Source organism: Strix uralensis, chromosome 1 (assembly GCF_047716275.1).
Source record: "Strix uralensis isolate ZFMK-TIS-50842 chromosome 1, bStrUra1, whole genome shotgun sequence".
Classification (NCBI taxonomy): Eukaryota; Metazoa; Chordata; class Aves; order Strigiformes; family Strigidae; genus Strix; species Strix uralensis.
This window is the reverse complement of record NC_133972.1, coordinates 10328591-10355052: the sequence shown is the minus strand read 5'-3', so window position 1 is coordinate 10355052 and position 26462 is coordinate 10328591. Positions and strand designations below refer to the sequence as shown.

Here is a 26462-nt window from a genome sequence, read left to right as displayed (position 1 = left end):
ATGAATATGGATGAAGCCTACACTATAAAGGGACTCGGTTCTGCCGGGTCAGGTGTGTGTCCTGGTAGAGCAGAGACTCCCGGCACACCCAGCGCTGTTTTGCTCACTTGCCGCTTGCTAATAAATTTATTATTGATCATTAAAAATTGAGAAGTGGTTATTTCCCGCTAAATTACTTTTAATCTATAACAAATTTGGTGCCGTGACTCAGATCCAGATCTTTTGGTGCGAAACCCCAGATAGGGGAGGCGCCCTATCTTCGGATAGCCCCAGTCTGAGGATCTCGTGGCCAAAACGCTGGATATCCGAACCCCTTTTAATTCGAACTCGGGAGTGAGCAAAAGAATCTGCAGAACCCCTTAAATTTTGTGCACGAAGACCGATCGAAGACTCCGGGGAGGAGTAAGTATTTGCGTTTGTGCAGTTATCCGTTCGGTTGGGGTTGGTAATCCCAGAGTGCGAATGAGTGAGAGGTCTCGAAGAGATCACCTGAGTGTGGACCCTTTAGTAGTGCAGTTCTCGTAGCCTGCGAAGGAGCGAGTCACGAATAAGGGGAGCGTGTGTGTGTGTGAAAGAAGGCACTCTGGAAGATGGGACAGAGGGAAAGCAAGCCCTCTGGATCCATGGGTGGGGGCAAGGAAGAATTGCCGGATATCCCACTAGGAGGTTGATAATCCCAGAGTGCGAGTGAGTGGCACTCTGGAAGATGGGACAGAGGGAAAGCAAGCCCTCTGGATCCATGGGAGGGGGCAGCTGAACTCCTCCCGCTGCTGGCTCCAGCTGGGACAGGGCTTGTTCCCGGGGCGCCACCGCCCGACCCGAGCAGCGTGCCCAAGCCGAGCCCTGGAGCAGTGTCGCGGAGCCTGGCCCAGCGTGGGGGAAGGGGGGGGCAGAGCTGCCCACTCCCCAGCCGGGAGGGCTTGTCCCGAGCACCCAGCTGCCCCGGGGTGGGGGTTGGGGCTGGAGCAGGGGGCACCGAGCGGCCCCAAATTAGCGTTTAGGCTTCTGCTCAGAGACAGGCTGCAGTAAACTGTCTCGAGGGGGCTCTGTGCTGAGCACCCCCCCACACCCTTCTAACCCGCTCATACTTGTAACCAATGATTCTGACCCTGAATCTCCCGGACCCCCTCAGCGGGTTACCCGAAGCAAAGTTAAGGAAGGGAGATTATACCCCCTTAGAGAAATGCTTGTGCCAGGAGTGGGGGCACAAGGGGAACCGGGAACGGGGTATGTCACTGTTCCCCTCAACACTGGAGATATTTTTAAAAAAGAAATGGGGAACTTATTAGAGGACCCGCTTGGCGTAGCCAAACAGGTGGACCAGTTTCTTGGCCCAGATTTATATACCTGGACAATCTATCCTAGGAATTCTATTTACTATGGAGGAACGAGATATGATCAGGAGGGCAGGTATAAGACTTTGGGACCAGCAACATCAAGTGGGTCCCACAGCAGATCAGAAGTGGCTGTTGGTAAAACCCAACTGGAATAATCAAGACCCAGGCCACCAAACCCACATGGCAGATTTAAGAATGATCATAATTCAAGGAATTAGAGAGTCAGTTCCCCGAGGGCAGAATATTAATAACAGTTGTACTCGGGAATAGATCCTACCATCCCTGTGGGGCAGGCATTATTAAAGACTCAGTTTGTGGCTAAGTCTTGGGCAAATATTAGGAAGAAGCTAGAAAAGATAGAAGATTGGCAAGGGAGAGGAATTGCTGAGAGAAGCTCAGAAAGTTTAGGTGGATTCCTACTTGAAGTGGTGGTATTGTTCTCGTTATCAGTTTGGATACCCAGATAATGATCTATTTAAATGTTGTTTCACCTCTTCATAACTCATTTATTATTCAGTATACCTTTGCCTGCTTGACTTGGTGATCAGAAGGTGACAGCTTAGAACTTTCTATCCTCTTGGTATTTTAAGGACTGTAGACAAGGATCAAAAGATACTGTGATAGATACAAACCCTTGGCTAGCTTCAGCAGCTTTTTTTTTTTTTTCTTAACAGTGATGAATCAATTTAAATAAGAAAATCGGAGTAAAACATTATCAGAGTGAACGCAATAGTCCAAGAGGGAAAAAGTGAGCAGATCTGCAGCTTAATCTGGCTGCCTGTTCTTCAAGCAGGCAGCTCTCTTACATCATTGGCAGGAGTTGGGGAAAAAAAAAAAAAAAAAAAATCAGGGTTCTAGCATACAGGCAGGTATATGGGCTGGGGAGCCAAGTTCAAGCTAATTTGCCCCCAGACCACATTCTTTTGGAGCTGCTAATCTGGTTTGTACTTCTTAACCAAAAGACGGGGAACTGACATAATTGTAGCACACTGACTAGACAGCTCATAAATGTTGTGTCTTTTCCAAAGAAGGAGGATGCTGCTGTGCCCTTTGCAGACTTTCTCCTCACAGGCCATGGCCTAGAGCTTACCAGTTTTGTAATTTGTGATGTGCTATGTAAACACCGCGCACTGCGTGTGTGGTATAGCTGCCCAGATGCTTTATTTGATTGCATCTGGAAGTACATGGGCAACAGTCTTGGTAGATTTAAACTGCCCTTGCTCTAAATGTCTAGACCCAGGAGTAGGAGTTTCAGGTTGAGAGGAGGCAATGCAGAGTGTGTAACAACTCAAACATGCAGCAAACTACATTATTTTAGCCTGAAAACTGTTCTGTGCATTCCCCAGTACCTGCATGTAATAAAGCTGTGCAGAACATGGATGTTTTATGTGATGATTACCTGGAGACTATGGTTTCTTTGGGATTAGAGATTTTCATTCATTGAATGGTTCTGCCTGCTTTAATATGAAGGAAGTGGAATGTTTTTATTGCAAAAGGAAGGGGCATGTGAAGAAGGTTTGCTGGAGGAGAATCCAAGATGAGAAAATGTTTTCTGAAGATTAGTGGGGTCAGGAACTCTATGTGCTGGGAACCCAAAGAACAAAGAGCCCTTGATAAAACTTAAAGTGGGTCCTCAGCAACAAGAGGTAGAGTTCCTTGTGGACTCAGGAGCCGAAACATCTACCATTCAGGCTCTGCCTCCAGGCTGTAAAGTATCATCAGAAAAAATCAGTGTAATAGGGGCTAAAGGTGAACCGTTTGAGGCCCTGGTTCTTCATGATGTGATTGTTGAATCAAAATGCAAATATGTGATTAGAACATTTTTATTATTACCAGAAGCAGATTATAATTTACTTGGACAGGATCTGATTATAGAATTGAGAACTAATCTGAAAGTAGAAGAAAAAGAACTCAAAGTCAGATTATGCCCCCTCACAGTGGCGGATGAAGAAAAGATTAACCCAGAAGTATGGTATACCCCAGAGACAGTGGGTAGATTGGATATCACCCCCTTTGAAGTCACCATTAGAAACCCAGAGATCCCAACTAGAATCAAACAGTATCACTTGCCACAAGAAGGCAGGAGAGGCTTAAAGCCTGAAATAGAGAGACTCCTTAATCAGGGGCTATTAGAACCTTGTATGTCACCTTTTAATACTCCAGTATTGCCCGTTAAGAAGGCAGATGGGAGTTACAGATTAATGCATGACTTACGAGAAATCAACAAAAGAACTGTAACCAGATTTCCTGTAGTGGCGAACCCCCATACTTTACTTAGTCAACTGAGTCCTGAAAATCAGTGGTATAGCGTAATAGACTTGAAAGATGCTTTTTGGGCATGTCCTCTAAAAGAGGAGTGTAGAAATTATTTTGCTTTTGAATGGGAAGACCCAGATACCTTTAGGAAACAACAGCTGAGGTGGACAGTTTTGCCTCAGGGTTTTACTGAGTCCCCTAACCTCTTTGGACAAGCCCTCGAACACATCTTAAAAGATTATAACTTGAGGGAAGGTGTTACTTTAGTACAATATGTAGATGACCTTCTGTTAGCAGGAGGCAACCCAGAGATGGTACGAAAGGAAAGCATTAAGTTGTTAAATTTCTTAAGCCTCCAAGGATTAAAAGTATCCAAATCTAAATTGCAATTTGTAGAAGAAGAGGTGAAGTATTTAGGTCACTGGATTAGTAAAGGGAGCAAGAAGTTAGACCCAGAGAGGGTAAATGGAATTCATTCTCTCCAGGCTCCCAAAAACAAACGACAGGTTAGGCAGCTCCTTGGACTACTGGGGTACTGTAGACAATGGATTGAAAATTATAGTACAAAAGTTAAATTTTTATACCAGAAATTAACAAAAGACGGGTTGCTTAAATGGATCCCAGACGATGAGGAAAAATTAGAAAAATTAAAAACTGACTTAGTCAACGCTCCAGTATGAGTTTACCAGATATAAGAAGGCCCTTTTATTTATTTGCCAATACTGAAGACGGCACGGCATTTGGGGTATTAACCCAAGAATGGGCTGGGAAAAGGAAGCCTGTGGGATACATATCTAAATTGTTAGACCCCGTAAGTAGGGGATGGCCAACATGCCTCCAGGCGATAGTGGCAGTGGCCTTGTTAGTAGAAGAGGCTAATAAAATTACATTTGGGGGGAATCTGAAGGTGTTGACTCCTCATAACATTAGGGGAGTACTTCAACAAAAAGCGGACAAATGGATAAGGGCTCCTCAAATATGAAGGAATATTAATACACTCACCAAAGTTAGAGATTGAAGTAACTAGTCTTCAAAACCCAGCACAATTCCTATATGGGGAGCCAAGCGAAAGTTTAAACCATAATTGCCTCCATACCATTGAAGAACAGGCAAAAATCAGGCCAGACTTAGAAGAAACAGAATTAGAAGAAGGGGAAAAGCTGTTTGTGGATGGATCCTCTAGAGTGGTAGAAGGAAAAAGAAAATCAGGTTATGCAATTATTAGTGGAACCACCCTAGAGGTAGTAGAATCAGGACCACTGAGTCCTAGCTGGTCGGCTCAAGCTTGTGAAGTATATGCAGTACTAAGAGCGTTACAGATTTTAAAGGAAAAAGAGGGAACCATTTATACAGACTCTAAGTACGCCTTTGGAGTAATTCACACTTTTGGAAAAAATTGGGAAGAAAGGGGACTCATTAATTCAGAAGGAAAAGGGCTAATACATGAGTCTCTAATTATCCAGACTCTCCAAACATTAAGAGGTCCTAAGAAAATAGCAGTAGTGCATATAAGAGGACACCAACAGGGAACCTCACTACAGATCAGGGGAAATATTCTAGCTGATCAAAAGGCAAAATGGGCTGCACTACTAGCATTGATAGTAACAGAATCAAACACAAACGAAAGAACAGACCCCACCAAATTAGGATTCATGTTTACTAACCAAAAGAAAGAAAAATTGAAACAAATGGGAATTAATGAAAAACAAGGGGAATGGGAATTACCTGATGGGAGGAAGGTTCTCCCGAAGGCAATGGCTTGGAGAGTTATGAAGGGTTTCCATACTAAAACTCACTGGGGAGTACAAAGCACTGGTAGACCAGTTTACTATTAAATACATGTGCATAGGAATTTATGATGTTGCTAAGGGAATAATAAAAAGCTGTTTAACTTACCAGAAAATTAATAAGTACCAATTAAGAGAAAAGATTCAAGGGGGACGGGATTTGGCATACAGACCATTTGGAAGACAGAACTACCAAAAGTAGGACGGTACAAATACCTCCTAGTATTGGTAGATCATCTCACTCATTATGTGGAGACCTTTCCCACTGCTCGAGCTACAGCAAGTAATTGATTCGGACAGGGGTCCCCACTTTGTGTCTAAAGTAATCAAAGAGACATTGACTTCCCTGGGGACCAAGTGGGAATTCCACACTCCCTGGCATCCACAAAGCTCAGGAAAGAATGAATGGAGAAATCAAGAAACAACTTACCAAATTAATGTCAGAAGTCTACCCCTAGCACTTCTGAATATCCGGACCCAGCCCTGAACTGATACTCACAACAGAGACTGCTGTCCGGACTGCTGAAAAGAGATGGACTCATGCTACCAGAGTGAAAGGACCCTTAACGCCTGATCACTGGGAAGTAGCTGAAACATCAGGAGATCTGAAACTAGTGTTGTGAAGGAAGAAGGACTAAATGAATTTTGTAAAACCCCTAACTGTGTTTGTTATCCTTTTGTGTGTTTTAAATGCACTACTTGTGAGGAAAGTTGGTGGGCGCACTGCGTCCACGGCTATTCCCCAAAGGAATACTGTGACCAGTGCTATAAAAGAGAAAGAAAATTAACCAGTCATCAACAGGAAAAATTGTGTGCATACCAATGAACCTAAGCCCCATAACGTGAATATAGTACAAACTCTTTGCAAATTCCAAATACTCCAAGTGCCCTGTACGATCCCACAAGTGAAAGCCTGGAACTGGGAGGCGTTAAGGTGTCGATAACAAGACCCTATCCCCACAGAATACGACTGCTGCCGAGAAGATGGAAAGCCCCGCTGCTCTAAGGAATGAATGGAGTAGGCGGAGGAGGCAGAGACGTATGGAGAGGGGAAAATAAGAAAGGCCTCGAAGCAACCAGTTCAGGTGATTGTTGTGGCAAGGAGAACTGGAAAGTATGGGGAAGGAAAAGATCTGAGCATGCAAATCCTGTCGCAAGACAGAAAGGGGACACGTTTGTACAATTAGCTAGTAATTGGAAGATGAACCCACCAACTCTCCTCACTATAGTGGTCATTTGGGCTATGGGAGGAATCGCAATTTTGATGTTAAACCTCCATTTTATGAAACCCCTAGTGTTATTATTAATTGGGTTAACTTTCGGACCATGTATATTTAACAAGTCTGTGATGTGTTAAGGAGATTTGAAAAACAAAATTAGTTAAAAGAAAAGGGGGGAATTGTAATAAAACATATATAGTATTTGTTATTCAAATCTCAAGGGGAAAAAGAAGTTGTAGTCAGGACGTTGTGGCCGAACAGTTTTGTAATTCTCTTATGTAAATAAGAAATAAGATATATGTATATAGTTTCTATTGTTAAAATCAGTTGTTAGAAGGGAGCTAAAATGGCCCCCATCTTCAAGCCACTACAAAAACACTTGTGCTGAGTCATCCCCCCTTCTGTGACGGAAACCTGAGACAAGCCCGCGAAAACCTGAGAAAAGCCCGGGAAAACTTGTTTACACCTTTGCAGACCCCTCAGGGTACGCCCATCATGAATATGGATGAAGCCTACACTATAAAGGGACTCGGTTCTGCCGGGTCAGGTGTGTGTCCTGGTAGAGCAGAGACTCCCGGCACACCCAGCGCTGTTTTGCTCACTCGCCGCTTGCTAATAAATTTATTATTGATCATTAAAAATTGAGAAGTGGTTATTTCCTGCTAAATTACTTTTAATCTATAACATACATCATCTTGCACCCTCACCCTATGCAGAGATTGCAATACTCCACAGATTGGACTGCTTTCTGTGGCAATCCATAAAGAAACACTTGAGGCTAGTCTGTTTACTAACAAAGATGCTATGCAATAAGGAAAATGACTGACAAAGCCAAAAATTTTTTATTCCTGTAGCCAGATATAATTTAAAATGGAGTCCCTAAAATCATTCTGTGCTGTAATGAACACAGCGGATAAATGCTGAGCTACTATTCCTATTAATTAGTGCTATTTCTCCTGTTAAAAAAGTGACAATCACTAGCTTGGACCGCATATAAAAGACTTTTGGGTACTGGGAAGCATGGCTGAGATAGCTGACGGTAGGTTAAAGCAGCATTTGCAGCAGCAGGCTCTGCCCACATTTTCTCTCACTGGGTCTATTCCAAAAGCCAAACAGAAAAGAGAACCCTTTGCCTCTGATTTCAGTTGAGTTTATCTCAGACAAAGCAAGAGATGATTGGGAGAGGAAATAGGCATTTCTGATTTTTCTTTCTCAAGAGATGAATTCACTATTTTCTGTGGTTTGCATCTTTCCCTTTCCAGCATCCCATTTTAATTTTTAAGCTGTATGTGCCACTGGCATCATCACTCTGTCCACTCAGGTTTCCATCAGATATCTTCCTACGCAGGGCCAGGTCATACTCAGCAGAGAATAGAAACACACTGTGAGCTGTCTTGGATACCAGCTCCTAGGAGAGTTCACTTTAAAGGAACTCCAAAACATGCGCTCTTTGGAAACTTCATTCACAAAATATTTGGTTTTACAAGGCAACGATCCCACAGTTTTCAATAGGGACCAATTATACACCATTTCCTTGTCCCTTCTATTTAAGTCTGTGATCCCAGGGGGATCTGGGCTTAGCCCTCTGGCTGTGAGTGGGACTCCTGAGGAAGTTCCTCTGACGCCTGTTCTCCTTCCCTCCCCTGCCAGGCAGGAACCTCAGGCATCACCCAAGCCCAGAGGTGATCCTGAGCACACCTCGACAGCACCTGAGGAAGCACACACCAGGAAGCCCACACCTTGGTCCGCCTTTCCCTTGGAGGAGACTTACATCTACTTACTACAGGCTTGGGGAGGAGTGGCTGGAGAGCTGCCAGTCAGAGAGGGACCTGGGGGTGTTGATTGACAGCCGGCTGAACAGGAGCCAGCAGTGTGCCCAGGTGGCCAAGAAGGCCAATGGTATCCTGGCTTGTATCAGCACTAGCGTGGCCAGCAGGGACAGGGAAGGGATCTTACCCCTGTACTCGGCACTGGTGAGGCCGCACCTCGATTACTGTGTTCAGTTTTGGGCCCCTCACTACAAAAAGGACATTGAATGACTCGAGTGTGTCCAGAGAAGGGCCACGGAGCTGGTGCAGGGTCTGGAGCACAGGTCTGATGGGGAGCGGCTGAGGGAACTGGGGGGGTTTAGTCTGGAGAAGAGGAGGCTGAGGGGAGACCTCATCGCCCTCTATAGCTACCTGAAAGGAGGGTGCAGAGAGGGGGGATGAGCCTCTTTAATGAAGTAACAAGCGATAGGACAAGAGGGAATGGCCTCAAGCTGCGCCAGGGAAGGTTTAGACTAGATGTCAGGAAGTATTTCTTTACAGAAGGGGTTATTAGGCAGTGGAATGGATTGCCCAGGGAGGTGGTAGAGTCCCCATCCCTGGAGGTGTTTAAGAGTAGGGTCAACATAGTGCTGAGAGATATGGTGTAGATGGGAACTGGCAGTGTTAGGTTAATGGTTGGACTGGATGATCTTCAACGTCCTTTTCAACCTAGTTGATTCTGTGATTCTGTGAACATGTAATTTTCCCCATTTCTCCTTCCCTACATGTCACTTCTGTTTCCCCATGAAATCCAAAAAGCCAAGGGGCCAAAAGAATGTAGCAAGGAAGGCAACTAAGTGTAAACGATGCCTTTTCAAGTAACCATCTCTTCTATTTGGAGCTTCCTCAAATCCCAGGTCTTCACTGTCTTGTACCTTTGGTTATTTCTACCTCTGCTGAATTTGTGTACAACTGCTGCGTAGTTCCTTTACTTCCCCTTGCTTCCATAAACTCACACAAATACACACCTGCATATTTAAAATGAGGCCTCAGAAATTCCTTTCTTTCCCCAAAACATCAGCACTTCAGCTGCATGCTGACAGAAAGACAAGCAGAGGCAGACAGACCTGCTAGCTCTTTTAATCACAGGAATCCTGGACAGATGACCGTGGCACGTGCCACACAGCAGAGTAGATTCACAGCTCAAGTACATCAGTGGTAGTTGGTGGTAGTGGTGGTACCAACACTGGCAGGTTTGCATGGACAGCAGGCCATCCTGCACGTGAGACAATGAGCGTTACATCCTTTTTTTTTGAAAAGACTTCACCATAATGCCTCCCCTTAATTGTTCAGCAACTCAGTTTTAATCCCCAGAGAAGCCTCCCTTCTCCCTCTTCTGAGCACTGCCTCAGGAACAGGAGGCAGCAGGCTGCTCAGGCTGCCCTGCTGCCATGCAGCTATCGTCCCCTGTCCTTTGCCACAGCCTTCCTGCTCCTCGTAGGGAAGAGAGAGACACTGCACAAACTTTGCCTATCGACCACAATACTTTCAAAAGACTCTGTAAGAGAAGCTTCAAACTAAAGAAGGCGATGCCCTGCTTTTCCCTCTAAATGCAATGTAAACGCATTTCCGTCTGTGCAAATCCAAGCCTCCATCCAACTGAAATCAGCAGGCCTTTTTGCCATTCTTTTCAATGGGAGAATAAAATCCTTTCAGAATACGCAAAAAATAAGAACAGAAGTAGAAACTGAAAGAAAAAATAATTTTTAAAAGTATGAGTTTCTGTTTTGCCTTATCTTAATCTAGACAAACTTTTCATTCACACATAGAATCACTGAACAACTTTGGTTGGGAACAACCTTCAAAGGTCATGAGGTCCCATCCTTGCTCAAAGTAAGGCTAACTTAAAGCACGTTGCTTGAGAGTTACAGGATGAAAATAACTATTTAAAGTTTTATTTCAGTTACAACCCTGTGCAGAATGGCTCTAGAAATATTGCAAAAGTGGTTCACTAATGGAAATGCGCTGAGTTTCTATCTTCCTTCATTTGTGGTCACTTTGCAGGCGTTGCTGAGGTGCCACAGGATTCCCCCACGTACACTTTGGCACCAATGCATGCACCCTTTATTTACTTCACAAGCAGCATGGGATCAGATATAAAGGACTTTTAGACCTATTTCAGGACTCCATTCTGAGTGGCTGGGTAAGAAATACTGCCCTGCAGCGATAAAGCACCCTGAACTGCATAACCTTAAACCCAGGATAAGAAGAGACCCTGTGCTTATGTGCCTGGGCTTCGGAGAGCAGGCCAAGAGCAGGGCAGGGCTTGTCTCCTCCAATTCAGGAAATCAAGCCCAATCTTTAATTAGCAAAACCTAACACTGCTCTGGCCTACCTGCCAGGTGGCACAGACAGGAAGGGTTTCTCACAAATAGAGAACGGCATGTGCAAAAAGCTGAGAAAGATAATCCTGGTAAATAAACTTCTCATTAATAGGCCACACAGCAAGTCAACCATACAGCAACGCTACACCGCTTCATACGCCGCCGGTGCAGACGTTAGGAGCACCATCACGCGTCTTTCCTTTTCAGCTCGTCTGCTTTCTACCAGCTTGCAGCAGAGGTGGGCTGGTGACATGATCCCATCTGATACAATGGTTTCAAGCAATTGAAATTCAGGTCAATAGCTAAAGCTTCTGGTGCATATAGAAACCACGTGCCGCTTCCCAGTTCCCTGTCATTGGCAACCTGCCAGCGAGTACCTGCAGATGGCTCTTCTCAGAGTCACCTTTGCAGGAACTGGTCTCCAGTCATGATGCAAAAGGATTTATACACACAAAGATACGGTGTGTTTTAAAACAAAAACTCTTTTTTAACTCTTCTTTTAAAATCTCCACTTTGAAGCAAGTACAGCCAAACCAATAAGCACTTCTGATGTGAATAATTTGCCAGCATTGTCATTATTACTTCATATAAACTACCAATACCCATAAAAGTACTGACCAGTATAACATACACTCTTCACCCAAAGCCATCCTACCACTTCAAAGAGGACAGCTTTGTCTTAATACTACATAAATTTGAAATTAATATCTTTAAAAGATTCACCAAGCTTCATATCCAGTTGCCTTCAACCTGTGATAAAAGGAGGAAAGATCCAAGGCCTGAATGAGAGCATTTATCGCACTGCACTTGAATATATACACCCTTGGTGAAGGCCCTGAGCGAAACACTGATGCTGGCTAACATATAATGTCAGTCTTAGATTAAAAGCTACATTGAAACATGAGCCCAAAAAAATTACTTCTGTTTGGTTTGTTCTTCTGAAAGCCACTAAATGAAATGCCTGTGAAAAGCGATTCATTTATTATCACTAATATGGTAAGTGACTTCATTGCAGGTACCATGCAGACTGAGCTAAGCAATAACACATGCTGCATCTCCCCCACATCTCCCGACAGACACCTCAGGCACGTCCCTGAATCTACACAGAAAAAAATCCCTTGGCTGTTTTCTAGAGATAGTGCTACTTCAGCAGCTCCAAGGGCAAGCAGGCCACGGTGAACGCCGAGTCTGTGCAACACTGCAAATGCTCAGTTTTCTGGCTGAAAATGGGACATAACTTAGGGCTTTGTGCTCAGAAGTCAGGAGGTGGTCATCTGCTCACCAGGACAAACCAGCTGTGGTCTCTCTGTGCAGCAGAACTATCTGCTGGCCCTGCAAGTGCACAGCAGGAGGTGTAAGTACCTTCTAGGAGCTACATGACAATGGTGTAAGGCCTCCTGCCTCAATACATGGGATGCTGTGGATGCAACGCAGAGGGGGTTAAACCCATGTTCCTTTAAAAGGTCTTACAGCAGTAGCTCTCTGCAGAGGAAGGAGTTTGGCTATATTTTACTAGTAGTTCTGAGATGAGCGCTCTCTTATTTTCTCAGCTGTATCCCAGGAAGAGGCAGGAGGCATGATGAATATGTGGATGCCTCAATGGAAGCATCTGCCCATATTACTGAAAGGTACCAGCAACAGAGCGCTCTCAAAACTCGCAAAAACACTTCATAAACACATTGGGTGTAGCACTTAAGAGCTGTATGACTGAGCTCCTGAAGCAAGGTATCTTCTATATTTTAAAAGTTATTACGAACAAGTCTAACTTGGCAGCTCTTTGCAGTTGTAAGTACTCTCATTTATTGCAATGGGACTAATCACATAGAAATGCATGACTGAGCTCAAAATATTTCTCATTTAGTTACTGCCTTCACTGATTTTCTTTGGTTCTGCCATGCTTCTTTACAGAATCTTCTCATGTGCTGTCTTTTTCTAAATATTTAACAGTATCATCTCTAACTTTTCTCTTTCAGGTTGTTTTTTGGTTTGGTTTGGGATTTTTGTTGGGTTTTGGTTTTGTAAAGAAAGTCTTTCACTGGGGAAGTCCAACTGCATGTTTTATAACCTAAGTGACCTATGATGTCCACACCTCATCCTGACCGCTTTATCCTCACGCTTCTGTGAATATCTGCCACCTTCTGCAACTATGTCTAATTTATTTTCCACTTACCGCTTTGTTCATCCACGTCCCAAAGTTTCAGTGATCAAAGAACACCTTATGATAGCATGAATTACATCAGCAAAAGACTGGAGAAGACAGAATACCAACAATTGTTGCCCTCTTCAGGTCACTGAATTCCAAGGGGGAGCAGAACTACCAGATTAGACACTTCACCTGTAAGTATTGTGGCACATGGGCCTCCAGCCACAATGAACTGTAAAGCAAATGCTCCTTTCATTTAAAAAGTGTTATTGTTATGCAAAATACCAGCCTCCTTTTCAAACATTAAATAACCTGGGCATAATTTTGAATTCCTTTCTCTTATCACCAATATTGTTAGGGATTTGGACTGAATAAGAAATATAGGCTAAATCCTTAATCCTATCTTAACTATTCCTGCTCCTCACGGCTTTTTTTCTTTAACAAGTTTCGAAACCGCTGCTGTTTTGTTCTTCAGCAGCCATACTAAGAGACACATTTTCCAATGCTAATCCCTCCTGCAGTTTATAGCAGTTTAACAAATACAAAATTATGTATACAAGTACAGACCTTATATAGACTGAAAGGCAATGCAGGACAAAAGAAAGTTTAAAATATTACAAAATTTATTTATTTTTAGCTGTCAGATATTATATAGATATTATTTGATGGTCATGACACACAATTTCAAAAGATTCTGTTCTTTGTTCCTTTTCAAGTGCCCAAAGGTACCAGATATGACTTCATACAGCAGTCACAAATCTTTTAGCCATTTCAATGCTGCTCAGTGACTTCAACAATCAGCTTACTGCAAACAAGAACAAATAAATATTTTGTAGTAATGATGACAAACATGGCATGTGCCATCTGCATAGGCAGTTTACTCGATATAATAAATCCACTACATACATCAAGCTGATTTTAAAATTGAAAAGGAGTATTTTGAATGAAATTAGAAAATAATTCTGTAGCATAAGACTCATTTTTGTGTACCCAAAGTTTTGCCTGTGCTTCATTCTGGAGTAGTAAGCTTGGCTAGAAGCCTATTTCACAACTACAAAACTACTGGGATATTTGCTCCTTTCTTTTCACAAATTCCCAATGCATTTTCCAACTTGCATAATATAGATTTATGAGTTCAACTGCATAAGGTACAGCATCATTTTCTTTAGAAACACAAATTAGTCTTAGCAAAACCATCAAGAGAGACTTTGCCACTGAAAGCATGTCCTGTCTTTCCTTCTTTCTTCCTCCAGGTTCCTCTGAAAGACTCAATGCCAAAAAACTCCATTCCCTCCTCTCGGTTAGCAGCAGTGCCAGCAAGAGTCACAGCTCCCGCATCTTACTGCCAAGGGGTGGAGGGGACTATGGGGCCTGTGGAAAGATGTGCAACTCCAAGCCTAAAATCTTCTCCCCCACTTTCCAGCATTAAACTCATTTCACCAACATGGAAACACCCTCTTCTTCCCAGTTCAAAAATATATTCGTAACAGCACCTATGCAGTACAGGCAGAAGTTCCCAAGTGCTCAAAGGCCACATTTCCTTTGCCTCTTGGCTTAGGGACCTCTGAGCAGTCTCTGAGAAGGTTTACCCAAAGCATCTGAACAGATTAGTGCTTAATAAACACTGAAATAATCAAAGCTAAAAAGTTCCTAAAAGGACACAAAACTTGCTTGCCACAAACAACGTAAGAGAGATCAAACGCAGGTGAGTGAATACAACATGTAAACACACAACCAGCTGGGAACACATCCCAGAGGTTTCCTTTAAGTATCAGTGCAGAGCTAGAGAAAAATAATTATGCACGTAAAGTGTTACTGTAAATGACAGTTAATAAAACAGAAGGCTCAAATTATTGTTGCTGCTGCAGAGGGCAAGTAGGCAAACACAATCAGAGTAAATGACAAGTCGCTGTGCAGAATTTCACTTCAAAAATGGCACTTCACTTAAATGGCACAATGAATTCTAATTAATAGGAAGCATTAGACTGGAACATAAGGCAGCAAACATCACTAAAGAATAAACATATTCTCCCATGAAGGAAAATTTACTCTGATCATGTTGTCAAGCTGACAGGAGCATCTTCCAGGAGCAAGTGGATCCAAGTTCTCAGCAGTGTGGTAATTGCCATTCTCAGCACTTACACTTCCCTTGACTCAAGGACAATTAAGCCTTGAGCATTAGCCATGGAGACAGGAGCAATATCAGGAAGCCACCTAGCAACTGTAATAATAATAACCTGTTGATACTTTAGGAATGGAGGAATGCTGGGCAGCATTAGCAGACTAGACTGATAGTTGGAGGTGTTTGCTTAGTTGCAGGATCTAACACCAGCTGACATGGATCCATATACAAGTCACAGCCTCAGCCTGTCCAAGTGAAACTCATGGACAACACTTAATAACAGCCGGGATCCCCTGATTTTCCCCAGGCTGCTGTGATGACTCCCAGGTGGCATTGTAAACAGCAGTGGTTTGGTCAGGGTTCCTCCAGCTGTTTGTCGTTGCCCTGTGTCTCTCCCAGAGGTTGCTCCTACAGCAGGGCCAGCCAAGATGAAAGGACTTAAACTTTGTAGCTAGATGAATTAAAGTTAACCAGCCATCTGTTCTCTGCAGCAAAGTGGGCTGCAAACTGCGGTCACAGAGGAGCTGCACACCTCCCGTTCAACGGGGTTCTGGAATAATCATTGTTCAAGCACGCCATGCTCCAGCACCACCACGCATCGGCATGCTGTGGCTTTGCACTGCGAGGCAGGAGGTCTCCGTGTAATCATTTCCATCTACGCTTTTAATAGGGAGAAGAGGTAAAACAACTACCTCAATAGCCACCTCTCTCACAACCAAAAATTCAGTGTGGAAAAATCATTTTTGCAGAAGAAACACACACCCAAATATCATTAAACACTTCCAGCTCAAATCTACCCCGAATTATGCTTGTGAAAACTCAGAATTCATTCCATCGAAGTGAAGCAAGATGCTCATTATCCATTGATCCATATATCCTTCATAATTTATAGACAGCAGACAATCAGCTAAAAGCTAAGGTTAGCAGCAGTCATTAGGTCTTAGGCATTTCCTGCTGGAATTCTATTTAAGTGTTGAGGTTAACAGAAAGAAATTAACTCTTTAACTGCAAAGGAACTCTTAAAAGTAGTACAGCATGTCCTGTTCTGGACTTTCTAAAGATATCCCCTGATTTTTGTAACAGCAGAGCTAGCCGACAGCTGGGACTCTGGACAAGCCCACTGCTTTTGTTATTTGAGGAGCCATGAAATGAGATTCTTTAAATTAATGCTGAAAAATTATTTACTTTCCTAGGAGCAGCAGTAGAATCTACCACGGTCCCTTGTGCTCCCTAACAGTTATATACACATTCAACACTTTACTATACACCATATATACAGTACATGGACTATAAAACATAGATCACCCTCCCTATAACTCAGATTGAAATCAGCTTTGATTACCAAGTTCTATTTTAATATTCCAGATTTTGGCAAGGAAAAAAACTCACAGCTTTGACAGAGATTTCTTAGATTCACTCATACAGCAGTTTTAAGAAAAATAGTACACACTGCAGGCCACACACTGTTTTGTATTACCAGAGTTGCACAAGAGTCAGAACATAATCTAGCCTGCAAGATCTGTAATTCTGAATTATAATAAAATTCAAGGTGCGAAGAGCATATATTGTCTTTAAATCACGGGCCAGCAGTTGGGAGAAAAGACCATCTCCCTCTTGTACAATAACAAAATGGGGTACAGTGCCACCAAACACAGGCAGATAAAGAATTCTGAACACCCTAAAGATCCCATTTTCAGAGTACATTTCAAGGGAAATAGTGATTATTAACAGCATGCGTGTCCTGTAATAATCACAGCTTTGGGAGTGGGGGAGGAAATCGATATAAACGGGCGTAGTATTCTGCTATTCACATCACACACAGCAGTGTATAAAAAACCTATCCCGAAAAATGCCAATTTTAATGGGAGAGGAAAACAACACTTTGCATTTGGAGCACAGTTGACAGTAGCACCTTTAAGTTTCAGAGTCGTTTTCTCCCTGCTTTTTCATTCTTTGCTCACTTCCTAGAGTGTTACAATTGCAACTGTATCCACTCGGCATTTGAAAATACCAACTGCTGGCTTTTAATCATGGAACTCACTTTTACCCAGTAGAGCTTCTCAGCCTGCAACTTGTCTGGACCACTAGTTTGAAAAATCCTGGGACTTCACTAAGGTTTCATGTGCACATCCAACTACTGAATCACGGCCTGATGGAAAAAATCTCCTTTTAGGTTTTCTTAAGGGTATCTGTCTGGTATGCATAAATCATTTGTCTTTATCTAGAGGGATCATTAAAAAACTAAAACTCAAACTCAGTATTCTAGCAGAGCAACATTTTACTGTAAGTAGTTTCAGAGAAAGTTAACATATTTATAATTTTTACTTGAAGTCTCTTTCCCAAGCAGCTTAATAACTTGCTCTACCTGAATTAGCATAAAAAAAATCCCTGGAAATTTTCTGTATGTACTTAGCTGTGTGGTGGGACTAGAGCAAGGAAGCTTAGTTTTCAGTTGACATGATTCAAACTAAATCAACACTGTCCTTCATAAAGCAGAAATAAAAGAGGAAAAAGGATAAAGCATAAAGAGGAAAACACTAGTACAAATTTCGGGGACTAGATCCATCCCTACATAAATGGAAAGAAAACAAAAAAGAATGTGGAAAAGTGAGTCCATAAAAAGCAATTGTCATGCCACATGGGGGAACCGCAAGGACTTCAGCTACCCACGTATGCGGGGAAGAAACTAGTAAAATTTGATTTTGGAAAGCTTTCACTCCTAATAAGTATTCATTGTCAATACTAAAAGACAGAGAAGACACAACGTGAATCCAAACAGCGTTCCTTATCCTCACCTCCAGTGAGTATAAACTGGCTGTAAATCTACTGAACGTAGATGAGGCACTTGGAGTTGAAACTGAATTAAGTGGTACTGGCTGAGCAAGTTGTCTACCCTCTCCCCTTTCCCAGTAACACACCATTTGACAGGTCTCATTGCTCTGCATCACTGTGAGAAGGGGGGGCGGGGGGGAGTTGGAAAGGGCATTAAATCAACATAAATAAGACATAGCATCATGCAGCAGAAGCAGCAAGAGACTAAGCACCATGCACTGCCGTTTAATGGAGAGAGATGATGTTTGCAGTCTTCCTGAGGGAAATTTTCAGGGGGCTGATTGCAGCTGCTATGACAACAAGGGGGAGGATGTGATGTCACACAACAACCGGAGCGACTGCTGTCACATTGTCCCAGCGCACAGCTCGACTCACCAGCTGGGAAGCCAGTAGAGACCTCATTAAGTGCATCTGTTCAGTAATTACTAAAACTTTCCCTGCACCACGCTTCCAACTTTGCACACAGCCACAGAGCAAAGCTATTGATGTAGTCACAAGGGTTAAGTTCCCGGGCCTGAAAATTTCGAGCCTGTAGCTATTGGAAATCCTGAGTCGAGTTTCAGCCGGATGTTAGATACAAGCTCTGTCACCAGACAGGGAGACACGGGGAGCAAAATCATATCAGCATAATCTTGATGAAGTCTTGGAAGCGAGCCGTGGAAAAGCCGCGTGATTTGCCTTCCTTCTACGTAGGGCAGGTCCTTCTGTAACCTACAGCAGCGTTCACTTTAACTGGAAAAGACTGTCCAGGACAGATCCTTTGCTCATTTAAATCACTGCAGTTCTCCCAACTGCAGTGGAGTGATGCAGATTTACTGCTGTCCAGGATCCTGCCTCTTGACTTGATTTGCACTAGTACACAAGTAAGTGCAGGGTATGTCCAGGAGCCTTTTGCTTTCTTACTGATGCAGAGCTACAGAACTTGGAAAAATGAGCTTGCATTTGCACTACATCAGGAAACTAGACCAATTAGTACAGCATAAGGGTTTAAAATAGAAGATCTGCAGCAGAAACGCAAATCCCCAAAGACAATTAGGTTTGAAAGCTCCTAGACTCTGGTCCACACAGCAGCAGTACGAGGAGGAGGAGGAGGAGGACGCAGACCTCTGGCTTTTGACATGGGAAAGGGAGCTGGCTAGGGCTGCGAATGAGGGAAGGCTGCTCCCGGTCAGAGCCTGCCTGCTCAGAAACGGGCCTGGCTGCCTGCCTAAAACTGAGCTCAAAAGGCATGAAGAGTTCATGCCTTTTTATTTCTTTTGAACTTGGGGCGTTCTAGAAAATCTGAAATTTGGAACTAATCTCGCTGCATCAATTCAGAAGGCATTGGGAGCAGAAGTAGTCGGCCAAAGATCAGAGAGAAAACAAAAAGCAGGGGCAACACTATTTCTCACCATGGTAAGATGGGGCCCCTCCTGGTAGGGAGCAGCAATCATTTGTTGTCTCCAGAAGAGGACTGACTGTGCTTCCTTCCCTCACAGAAGATGACCAGGGGGACAAACAGCACAGTGGGTCTGTGACCTGACACAAAGGGAACAGGAGTCCTCATCTCCAGCCAGGTGTCTTCACCTTCTGCCCTATTTGCATCTTGTGCTGGGGGTTCTGTTGCCCCACAAGCCCAGTTTCCAGAGCTACTTTCTAGTAGCGAATCTAATTTCCAACACATTGAGGGGTTTAGACCATTTGGTGACATTAGTCCTGAAGTCCATTCAGAGGTGACTGAGCACCAAGACCTGGACATATGTAATTTGCCACCCTTAAAACAAATAAAATAAAAAAAAAAAAAATTAAAAAGTCATGTGAAGTAATTAAAGGAACACTTCTTGACAGTGATGACAATGGTTTTATCCATTAACATCTCTCCTTACCATGGAACTCAGCTGCAGAGAACGGGGATGCCCATTCACTCACATCAAAACATGCTGCAAAGGTTTTACTGTTCGCAGCTTCCCTGAGAAATAAAATCAAGAGGAGGAAGGAAAATAACACTTTTGATGTGACCCTGCCACAGGTTCTTGCAATCTGCATCAGATCCTTTGTGAGCTGCTGCTGAACCTAGTGTGCCACCCTGCATGGTAACCTCTCACTCAGAACAATTCTGACAGAGAAAGGGACAGCCCCAAACACTCCCTGTGTTTCTGGATGCCAAGATACAGGCAGCAGAGCGCAGCTGTGAGCAGCGGGTAGCAGTGATAAGGTACACCATCCACAGAGGCAAATGGGCAGAGCTCCATGAAAACATTGCCAGGCTTTTTGCCACACAAGAACCATCACTGCAGTCTTTCCAAGGATAGTTTACTTAGCTTGCAGCAGTCCACCCCTGCAACATCAGAGATGTTAGTGCAATATTGAGATCCTGTAGATGCCACGGAAATCACCATCTCCACCCCTTACAGAAGCAGCTACAGGTTAAGTACCAACAGCAGGAATTCCTCTTGCCCATCACTGTGACAGAGACCATCCTCCCCACAGAAAGGGCCAGCTGGGTATCTCACCCACATGCATGTCAACCATGCAGACTCCTTTCAGGTGTATTTTCAGGCAGAGCAGATAGACATCAGACTGGTTTGAAGCTAAAACACAATTTTGTAATGGAGGGAGCATAAAAAACTCTCCTAACTTTAGAGCTTTATTTCACAATCTATTTGCTGACAGCTTTCTTTAGGTGAGTTTGTTGGGGATAGGACTATGTCGGAAGATATTTTAATTCTTCAGACTCTACTATAACTCCATCAGACTTCTTTAAATTACATTAAAAATCACATGTCCTATTGCATGCTTAGTATTTGTATTATATTGATAAAATTTAGATTTCCCAGTTCCTAGATTTCAGACGACAGTGTTCTACTGTTTACATAGAAATCAGTGCTTCCTATCAGCTCTTACTGAGAAAATATCCTCTCAGTAAGGTTTATCAGGAGAGAGAGGGGGAGAAAAAGAAAGCAAAGTTTTGGGAGTTTCATCGGGTTTTTTTAAATCTTTTGCATTATGTCATAACAAAGACAATGATAGAGTTTAGTTACAAAGACAAGGAGAGGTTATAATCCACAGCAGGAGTGGTGGCTATGCATTCACCTTTTTGCCAGGGACACTGTTCATGTGCGGGCAGAGATACCTCCCCCCTCCCCGAAAGCAGACTGACCCCACAGACAGACATTTCTCCCAGACCTCCTTTGAAGGAAGGCTACGAGTGACGCACACGCAGAATTAGCAAGAGACTTGTCAGCACCTTATAATTACAGTGTGCTTTCAGTCAGAATGACATTTGTTATTATAGGCAACTAAGGGCAGAATTAAAGTAAATCTCCATGAACGTGCACTGTGTATGGGCCTAGGGGTGTCCTCTGCTGACACCTGCCTCTTTTGTGGCTTGCAGAGGTGCCATTGCCCTCAGATGAATGACAAACTCCAATTAAGGCTGAAAATCAATACAGAAGAACAAAACAGTTAATTGCTACAATGTATGCAGTTCTTTGGCCAAAATACAGTACCAAAAAAATTGTAACTGCTCTTATTTCTCTGGTTTCCTTCTAGAATAATTTTATAAAGCCATTCCTGTCTATTCCACTCCTAATGGACAACCTTTCAAGGGAGAATAAAATCCACAGCAACATTTTCTTTAAAATTTAAGCATGCGACACAGAGCTGAAGGTATTTTTCCTTATTCTAATACAGCTGAGTTGAATATTTAGTTTGCTTGCAATCTTCCCCACCCCAACTCAGGCCAGCACAGCGCATGCACCTCCTCAAGCGACGTTTCCTTTGACCAAAAGACAAAAGGCATTTCTGGTGATCTGTCAGAGGAACACACAAGAACTACTTTGGCTGTTCTACCTGTGACGTTGAAAGAGGAGATGTTGAAATGGATTTCAGGTAGTGAACTGCAATATGAGAAATTCCAGCAACATTAAGAAAAACACATTTTTAAAGATTTCAAAACAGGTCCCAAAAGCACCACCAGGCAAAACTCAGATCTTCCATAATAACTGGAGGGAGAGCTTTTGTACGCAAAATGGAGAGTATCCTCCTAAAGAAACCTTCCTGCAAGATTTAGAAACAACTGCTGTGAGCTAGGCTGTGTTTCAGTGCCACATCCCTCCTCTCCAGTAACACCTGAGTTACAGCAGAACTCCCCATCACTTCATTTCATTCTAAATTATAAAAATAAATTTATTAGATACATTGGACGGGACAAAACAGTGTTGCCAGGTGCTTCTGGATATGAAAAGCAGAGAGTGGGAGCTTTAATGAAGTTAGCTCTTAGTCATAGGAAGGTGATAAATGCAGAAAGAAAATATCCTCTTGTTAATGTTTGTGTTTACCATTTTCCCAAGGTTAAAGACAGTGGATGTTATTCTGTCTTGCACCTTTAGTCAGTCAGTTACAGCAGCAAAGTCAGTAACACACTGGCATTCTGAGCTTTCATTTGCACAGGAATGATGAGACAAGGCACAGGACAGAAGAAGAAAGAAAAAAAAAAAAAAAGGCCTTAACTCTTAGTTTCTTTTCCCTTAAACTCAGCTGCCATTCTGTTATATTTTACTTTCAGTGGAGGAAAATTTAGCCAAAATTAACAAGAGCTCAAATACAATAACTTGTGTATACAAAATTTCACGGACTCTGAAATTGCTGACATAGACCAAGGCAAATAGGGATCTTGAAACATTCATCTGAGATACATCAAACTTTCTAGAGCAAACAAAATTGCATGATTCCTGTCTTGAATGGTCCCACTAAACAGCTCACACTGTGGCTCCACTACAGCCCCTTTACATCACGCTACAAGGGCAAAAAGTCCGTAAAAGCAGAGTATCCAAAACCACATAGAACTCTTCAGTGGACATAGAGTAGCACAGCTCAGTCCTCCCCAGGGTCTCCGTTGAAAAGCTGGCATCTGGGGGAAAGGGATTTGCAGCTACCTTGTTTCTTCGTACAGAAGAAAGCTATCAAGTATTGGCATACATTTGCCCTTCTGGTATGGCACATCTCCTTCTTCCGCAGGAATCTGTGAAGCCCTTGGGAAGTGTGGAGCTCCCACAGCTCCCCTGTCCCACCACCAGCGCTGTGAGCAGCCAAGGTGAGAGCTGTTGTGCTAGGTTGTGCTGCTGCGTGGACGGGTGCTGACCACCTCCAGAGGCATGAGGCTGTCTAACTGCAAGCCATTAGCAAGGAGCTCTTCTTGTACCAGCCTTCTTCCATGCCCACAGACTTTCATGTCTGATGTTAGGCCCAGGTCTTTCATTAAAATTTTCATTAAGTCTCATTGTAAGAGATCGTTTTCCAAACTCTGTGAAGATAAGCAGTTACTATAAGGGTGAATCAATGAGAAATATTTTCTTTTGCATGCAAATGGAAACTCATTTCTCTCAATCTGACACTACTCTCTTCCTCAAGTGTATCAGCCTTCTCTCCCGGCTGCCACTTCAACAGCAGAGGCAGCAGCTTGGCATTTCCCAAGAACTTCTTCTGAATTTGCAGTACCCAAAACTAGATACATACACAGAATTCACCTGATGGAAAAAAGAAGTTTAAGCACGCCCCTGACAGATGAATGTTGCTGTGGGATCTTTTGGATACATTCATTTTCTTCAGTATGAAGATTAACAAACACATGAATCATTCAGGTCTGTCTACCACACAGTGCTGGTAATACTAGATAGCATGTTTACAAAGTTTTCCTGGTTACGTGACTCAATCCAATACACACTTGCCCAGATATAAAAATAAATGTTATATAATGCACAGATCACAGAATCAATACGCTGGTTGTGTGCACCAAAGAGAAGAAAACAGCACAGGAACTCCCATGCAACAACTGTCCTAAGAAGCAGAAGCAGCTGCCATTCTAAACCCAAGCCATTTGATCCAAAATTTGGTCTAGCTCATTTGTGATCCTGAGTAGCAATAAAGACAGCAGAGCAACAAATACAGCAATCCTGTTGTTTGTTCATGAACGCAAAAAAATAATTAGGCACAGTCACAAATGTTCAGCACCTTCAGATAATGTGCCTAGGCTCAAAAAGGAAACGTTTATGCTCCAGACTGACACAAACTGATGAAATAACACTATCAGTAATGATGCTGAGACGAGGAGAGATTAAGATAGAGAGTTCAAAAGCGACCATGTTGCAATTTAACCTGTGGAGAGACTACCACCTTCCCATTAGAGAAAGAAATTTGAAAAGTAGCATTTGCCCGGCAGTTTCACCTTTAAAATGCTTCATGCACATTAACAGATGACTACATGAAGATATTTTAATGATACATACATTTCCCTCTCCAGTTTTTTAAAGCAAGTTTAACGTTTGCATGATGTTAACAATTGTAAAACAAGTTTTCCATAAAGCAGAGAAATAAACAGCTACTTCCTCCCACACCAATAAAAAGCTTGTATCCATCATTATTGCATGAAATTGTGACCCGATTACATGAGTACAGAAAAACTTTCCTAATTTCACAACTGCAAGGAAGTACAATCTCTGTCATCTTAAAGGTATTCAAGGGGAATTTATATTAATTTATTATTACAAGTTATCCATATATTTTAACTGGGATTTCATCTAAAAATTAAAATGGGGTGTAAGCTTGCTTTGTTTCTAAGCTCTACAGGGATTTATATAACGTAGCCTAGTGAGATACACGTTTTTAGCAAAGCAGCCTGCTCAGGGATTCCTCAGATTTTAACTTTTGCACAGCAAGTCTCTTGGAAAAACACAGACACCTGTTGCTTTGAAGCACCTCACTCTTCCCTAAGACATTGAACACAAACAGTAAACTGCACTCTTCAAACAGCTACAGAAACCAGTCCTAAAATTCCTAATCTCTCCTCCCATCTTTCCCTGCCCCAGCAATTTTGCTTTTTGTGTTTGAGAGGCAACAAGAACTGTTACATACATCTTTATGCAAACTGAGAAATGGCAAAAGGTTACAGAATTTGGAAACACTGGCTAAGTGAACAAAGAAATATTGGAAACAAAGCCAGGGCTCCCAAGGGCTATGTTCTGGGCTCATCGGAAGGAAACACAGCCAGCAAGTTGGAAACCTGCAGTCCTGAAGCCCAGGCTTTCCTGAGATAAGGTTCCAAAACAAAAGTTCTGCAAACATCTCGGTGAACTCATGCCAAAACCCAGCAAAAGGACTTAGAGCGGTTTCATTTCAAAGGCAAGTTTCTTGGGCAGAAGAAAATAGAGAAGGCAGAATGGGAAACCAACCCAGACAAAAGTTTCAGGGCATCTCTGCATTTTAAAGGCATATATTGACAAAAGCCAGTTGTCAACAGCTGTCTTGCCTGTACTTACTGGAGATGAAAAGAAAGGGAAGGAAGAAGGAGAAGAGAGACAATGAGGGAAAGAAAAGGAATTAAATCAGGCTCACCAATTGTAAAGCTATAGCCATCGATGCTGAAAGTAGCACTCCGGCATTTTTTAAATCCTTGCTTTCTGCTGCTTGGCTCTGTCATGATCCTGCCAGCTTGTACTTTCAGCAGCAGCCTTTCTCTCCTCCCGTGGAAGCAGAGCGCTGGAGCTCACTCCTAGCTGCCCTTGAATATCTGCCTGTGACAGCACGCACACCCAACCTCACACATCTCCGAATCCGAGAGGCATGCACCCAGCAGCTTTCTCCTCCCCCAAACACTCTCGCTGGCATGTTACCGACGTGCCTACTCAGAGTTTAACAACCGGTTAGAGGCTCCAGTATCTAAACCAGCAGTCAATTAGGGCAAGACTACCGAGTCAATAAGGCAGCTGGATCTGTCAAATCTCTGTGTAGGAGTCGGCACACAATTAAAAAAAGATGAAGGGTTAGATTTTGCTGGGATCTACCCACTGACGCTCCTTGTATTCCTTGCTGTGCTGCAGCCCCTACTTCTGTGTCTCCCCTTGCTCATGGGGATTTCTGGCTCGCAGCAAACTGTGCTCAGATTTCAGCCCTTCAAATAGAAACTGCGTGTTTTAATCATTTGAGATATAATGAATCAACCCAAGATTACAGTACACCATCAGTCATCTGCTACACTAACGGCAAGTCTCTGGAAACACAACTGGCAGCAGAACGCAAGAGATTATCAGTAAGTAAGAACATAAGTAACTGTGGGAAAACAACAAAAGTAATTTAGCAGTAATGGTGATAAACTGAGCAAAATGTGCATGCACACACACACAAAAGTCTTCTGAGCTCTTCCTCCTCCTGATGGTTTGTCACATGGTTTGTAAACTGCTCTCTGCAGTTTTTTTACCCAATGATGTTTAAAAATGTGATTCAGAGTGCTTGCAGCAATCCTCTGAAAAAGGCAGGCAAATCATCTCTATCCTATGAACAGACAAAATTTAGACTCAAGGCTGGCAAAGTTTTCACAGAAGGCTAGCAGTAAGCCAAGGTTTTATAAATAGGTATCCAAGAAAATATCTTAATGATCCCAGTTCACATAAATCTGTGCAATCATTTTCTTTTTCCTGCAATGTGTATTAATACAGAAAAATGCTACTGAAGTGCTGCAAGTTTTCAGGTTCTCAACCATAAAAAACTCCAGGTAACTTCATCAAGTTTTGCGTTGTTCTGGGTGGAAACCACATGGAAACACTGAGTTTCAGGAAGACTGCTATGAAAATAATAGCTAGGACACAGTTTGCTAAAAG

The 26462-nt window shown here is 42.9% G+C and overlaps 1 protein-coding gene across 2 annotated transcripts in view; it reads right to left on the bottom strand.

Moving 5' to 3' along the window:
* The window catches only part of PDE1C (phosphodiesterase 1C), a 319253-nt gene extending 293953 nt beyond the window's left edge, over positions 1-25300 (bottom strand). For both annotated transcript variants that reach the window (XM_074881465.1, XM_074881050.1), the window contains exon 1: positions 25201-25300. In XM_074881465.1, the coding sequence (XP_074737566.1) occupies positions 25201-25285 (85 nt within the window). In that variant the 5' untranslated portion in view covers positions 25286-25300. The remainder of the gene's footprint in view (positions 1-25200) is intronic.
* Between the last annotated feature and the right edge of the window lie 1162 nt (positions 25301-26462).